The sequence below is a fragment of the Aegilops tauschii genome, chromosome 3 (genome assembly GCF_002575655.3).
Source record: "Aegilops tauschii subsp. strangulata cultivar AL8/78 chromosome 3, Aet v6.0, whole genome shotgun sequence".
In the NCBI taxonomy this organism is placed as follows: domain Eukaryota; kingdom Viridiplantae; phylum Streptophyta; class Magnoliopsida; order Poales; family Poaceae; genus Aegilops; species Aegilops tauschii.
Window position 1 is genome coordinate 586,125,691 of NC_053037.3, and position 3,766 is coordinate 586,129,456.

Sequence of the window (3,766 nt, forward strand, 5' to 3'; positions counted from 1 at the left end):
TAACCGGCTTCGACTCGTGTCACGACTGGCGGTGGCAAAAGCTACAACTGGCGTCGTCTCGTGCTATGACTTTTGGCGGCGGAAGCTACAACCGGCCACATTGACCGACATAGGTTTTTTGCTGGAACTAACGGTGGCAAAGCTGCAACCAGCGACGTCACTTGCTGGAACTGGCAACATTGAGTGTTGGCACTGGGTACGGCCATTTGCTAGAACCAGCCACATAGATTGTTGGGACCGAAAGGACGAAGCAAGCGGAGCAGATCCGACGGTTCACATTAGTCGCATCCTACGGCGCGGATTGCGACCGATCGAGGCTGGCGCCGATCGACCGGCGCCTGGCAATGGCCTAAACCAAAACGCACGTGCTTCTCGCAGTGGGGAGGTGGGGAAATGGCGTCGGTGAACAGTTGACCACTCGATCTATCCTCCTCACTTTTCCTATTTCCACTCCACCACGCGGTTCGGGCGCGCTCCAACTCCCAGCTCCATAAACTCCAGATCCATAGGAGTCGGCGCGCTGCAGCTCGTCCGCCGGCGGCAGCCCTCCCCACCGCCGCGGCCTGCCTTGCCCCGCCTTGAGTCGCCTTTCACCGCCGGGCTCCCCCCTTGTCTGCCTCCGGGCCCCTCCTTTTCTGCCGCCGTCGTCGACCATCTCCGCCGCCGTCCCCGACCACCGGACTCCCTCCTTGTCTGCCGCCGTCTTCCCCGACCACCGGACCACGCAGGCTGTGCGCCTCCTCTGCCTCCCCGACCACCTCGCATATCAACTGAATCACAGTAGGTGAGTGAAAAAAATTGCATTTTTCTTTGATTGGTACTAGTATTTTGCTGCGATGTGCTACGGTGGTGTGCTGCTGCTAGACTTGTGGATGGTCTGTAGGACTGATGATGTGCTAGGATGCTCATTTGGGGTTTGGGCGCTGGGGATTTGGGGTTTCGAGTATCAGATCTCTGGGCGATCTGGTCCGGCACTGGTGGTTGGTGGCGAATGCCGCCGGTTTTCGGTTAAGATCTCGCGAGCTTGGTGAACCCTTCGGATTTTTAGATTCACATCTGTGTGAAAGGTGCAAAATTTGCGGACCGAGATCTGATCCTGCTTACTCAAATCTCCTGGATCAGTGCAAATGTGTGGGCATTGTGTGTTCCGTTGGGAACCACATGATTACTTGATTTATTGGGACCAGGGGTTTAGTTTGTTCTTACTTGCAGTTGAGTTGTGCGTCAAAGCTTGGTCTCGTCATGCCTGAGGAAAACACTTAGCATTACGATTTGGTACATGGATATGTGTAAGATCAATCTCAATCCGTATACAATACAGGTCTCTATGGGCATGTTCATCTAGATTAGCATCTTTACTTCATAAACGGCGCAAAAATTCTGAGTATCTTGGAATGCTTTCTTTCCTTTTCTGGGAATGTGAAGGTTGTGACTGTGTAAACTGTGGGTCCTGCAAATTGCAGTTTGCATTTAAAGAATAGTTGATGATAGTGTAGGATTCTAAATCTTTTTCTCACATTGCATAATGGTAAATGTAATATGCATGCCTTGATTCATCTAAGATCTAACTGAGCGGTGTTGGTTTTTCCATCTCCATTGAGCAGGTCGCTTGAGTTAATGTGCACCATATAGTGCTTTGTCTCTGTTAAATTGCTTATGAGATCAGTAAACTGCTATGGATATATGAAGCACAGCTGAAGAAGCCCATAGTGTTTCATACCAGTGAATGATCAATATTTTGTCTGTTTCAGATCTTAGTACCACTAGAGATGCAAGGAAGAATGACAGATTTATGGTAAACCCTGGTAAATATTCGTGGGAGGTCAACAAGTGGCGCCCTGATTAAGACTGCTACAACACTTTGTGGTTCATCTCTAATTAGTGATGGCGAGAATGAAGATCCCAAAGCGTTATGTCATAGTATTGCTGACATTCATCTGCACAAATGTTTGTTACGTTGAGCGTGTGGGTTTCTCGATTGCGTACACCGTAGCAGCTGATGCAATCAACGTGAATCAAGCAAACAAGGGCCTGATACTCTCCATGTTCTATTATGGTTATGTTTTGTCGCAAATTCCTGGTGGATGGGCAGCTCAGAGATTGGGAGGCAGACGTGTTCTGCTACTGTCATTCCTGTTGTGGTCTTTGATATGCGGTCTAATTCCACTGGACCCCAACAGAGCAGTCATTCTGGTCCTTTCTCGCCTTTTTGTCGGTGTAGCACAAGGTTTCATATTTCCTGCCATTCACACAGTCCTGGCACAATGGGTGCCACCGCAGGAGCGCTCTCGCTCAGTGTCATTAACAACCTCAGGGATGTACCTCGGGGCAGCTTGTGGCATGTTGTTTTTTCCAAGTCTGGTGAAGCACATGGGACCCCAATCTGTATGTTTAGTCGAAGCAGTACTTGGAGTAGCATGGTCTGTAATATGGTTGAAGTTCTCCAGTGAGCCACCTCGCACTGACCTTCCAAAAGTGGCAATGCCAAAAGTAGCATCTCGGGAGAAGATTAAGGCGCAATCAGTAGGGGTTGTTGCACCTCGCACTGTAAAGATACCATGGCGAAAGATTATCTTCAGTCTACCTGTTTGGGCAATTGTCGTGAACAACTTCACCTTCCACTATGCCTTGTATGTTATCATGAACTGGCTGCCTACCTATTTCGAACTAGCCCTTAAGCTTAGCCTCCAGGATATGGGATCGTCAAAGATGCTTCCCTATTTCAACATGTTTATATTCTCCAACATTGGTGGAGTGGTTGCTGATCACTTGATTACAAAAAGGATCTTATCAGTTACCAAGACAAGGAAGCTCCTTAACACCATTGGGTTTGTTGTCTCGGCTGTTGCACTCATGGCCCTCCCTTCATTCGGGACGCCCTCAGGGACTGTGATCTGTTCATCGGTGTCTCTTGGCTTTCTGGCTCTAGGAAGAGCAGGGTTTGCCGTGAATCACATGGATGTTGCTCCAAAGTTCGCCGGCATAGTGATGGGGGTTTCCAATACAGCTGGGACATTGGCTGGGATAGTTGGCGTTGGCCTCACGGGAAATATTCTGGAGGCTGCAAAGGCTTCTAACATGGATCTAACGAACTCCGAAACCTGGAAAACAGTCTTCTTTGTTCCAGCATACCTCTGTATTTTTAGTTCAGTCATTTTCTTGGTCTTCTCAACTGGTGAGAAGATTTTTGAATAGAGGATGATTATTTTTGCCTGTTCTTTTCTTGTCATTTACGGGCGGCGAGGCAGGATAGAAACACGGGAATCTCACATGTATTTTATTCATTATACCTGTCAGATTTCAGAGCTCAGACTGCATCCCACACATATTAAGACTTATGTTATGTTAGGAGGAATAACACTTGTCCGTAGTAAATTGTGTTATTTGGAATGATCCTATGACTCTGTTATTCCAGCTGGCTGGTTGGCCTATTTACAATACGTTGTGTAAGCTGGGCATACATCATCTTTGTTTTGTAAGTCATTTTCCTGGGGATAGGAAACAATGTGAATTGTGCAGCAAGAAGTCAGGATGACATGACAACATTTTGTTTGCTGGCAGGATCTGAAAAGAAAATGTGATTGGTCTACATTTGATCTAAATGAAATTTCTATTTAAAGGTAAATCTGACTGGAACATGGACGCTCCCTTTGGCTGTGTAGAGGCGCATTTTTATGTTTGATAAACCTGCTGGAAGATGTTTATTTCACTGTAAGTGAGCAGTAGAACCTGAAAAACCTGTGCCCACACATCCCTAGCAAGCTCC

General features: G+C 47.5%; 1 protein-coding gene across 3 annotated transcripts; it reads left to right on the forward strand.

The window, feature by feature from the left end:
- The first annotated feature begins 395 nt into the window (after positions 1 to 395).
- LOC109777693 (probable anion transporter 7) lies at positions 396 to 3,460 on the forward strand. 3 transcript variants are annotated; one of them, XM_020316050.4, is made up of 2 exons: positions 396 to 784; positions 1,605 to 3,460. In XM_020316050.4, exon 2 carries the CDS (start codon positions 1,885 to 1,887, stop codon positions 3,193 to 3,195), a length of 1,311 nt encoding a protein of 436 aa, XP_020171639.1. In that variant the 5' UTR covers positions 396 to 784; positions 1,605 to 1,884; the 3' UTR covers positions 3,196 to 3,460. The 3 variants fall into 3 exon arrangements, with proteins under 3 accessions (XP_020171639.1, XP_020191859.1, XP_020191860.1); XM_020336270.4 differs by having other exon boundaries at positions 1,752 to 3,460; XM_020336271.4 differs by having other exon boundaries at positions 429 to 780; positions 1,752 to 3,460.
- The last annotated feature ends 306 nt before the right edge of the window (positions 3,461 to 3,766 follow it).

Bases quoted from the DNA above. Each gene is read 5' to 3' on its own strand.
- LOC109777693 (XM_020316050.4), top strand. From the start codon at position 1,885: ATGGCGAGAATGAAGATCCCAAAGCGTTATGTCATAGTATTGCTGACA.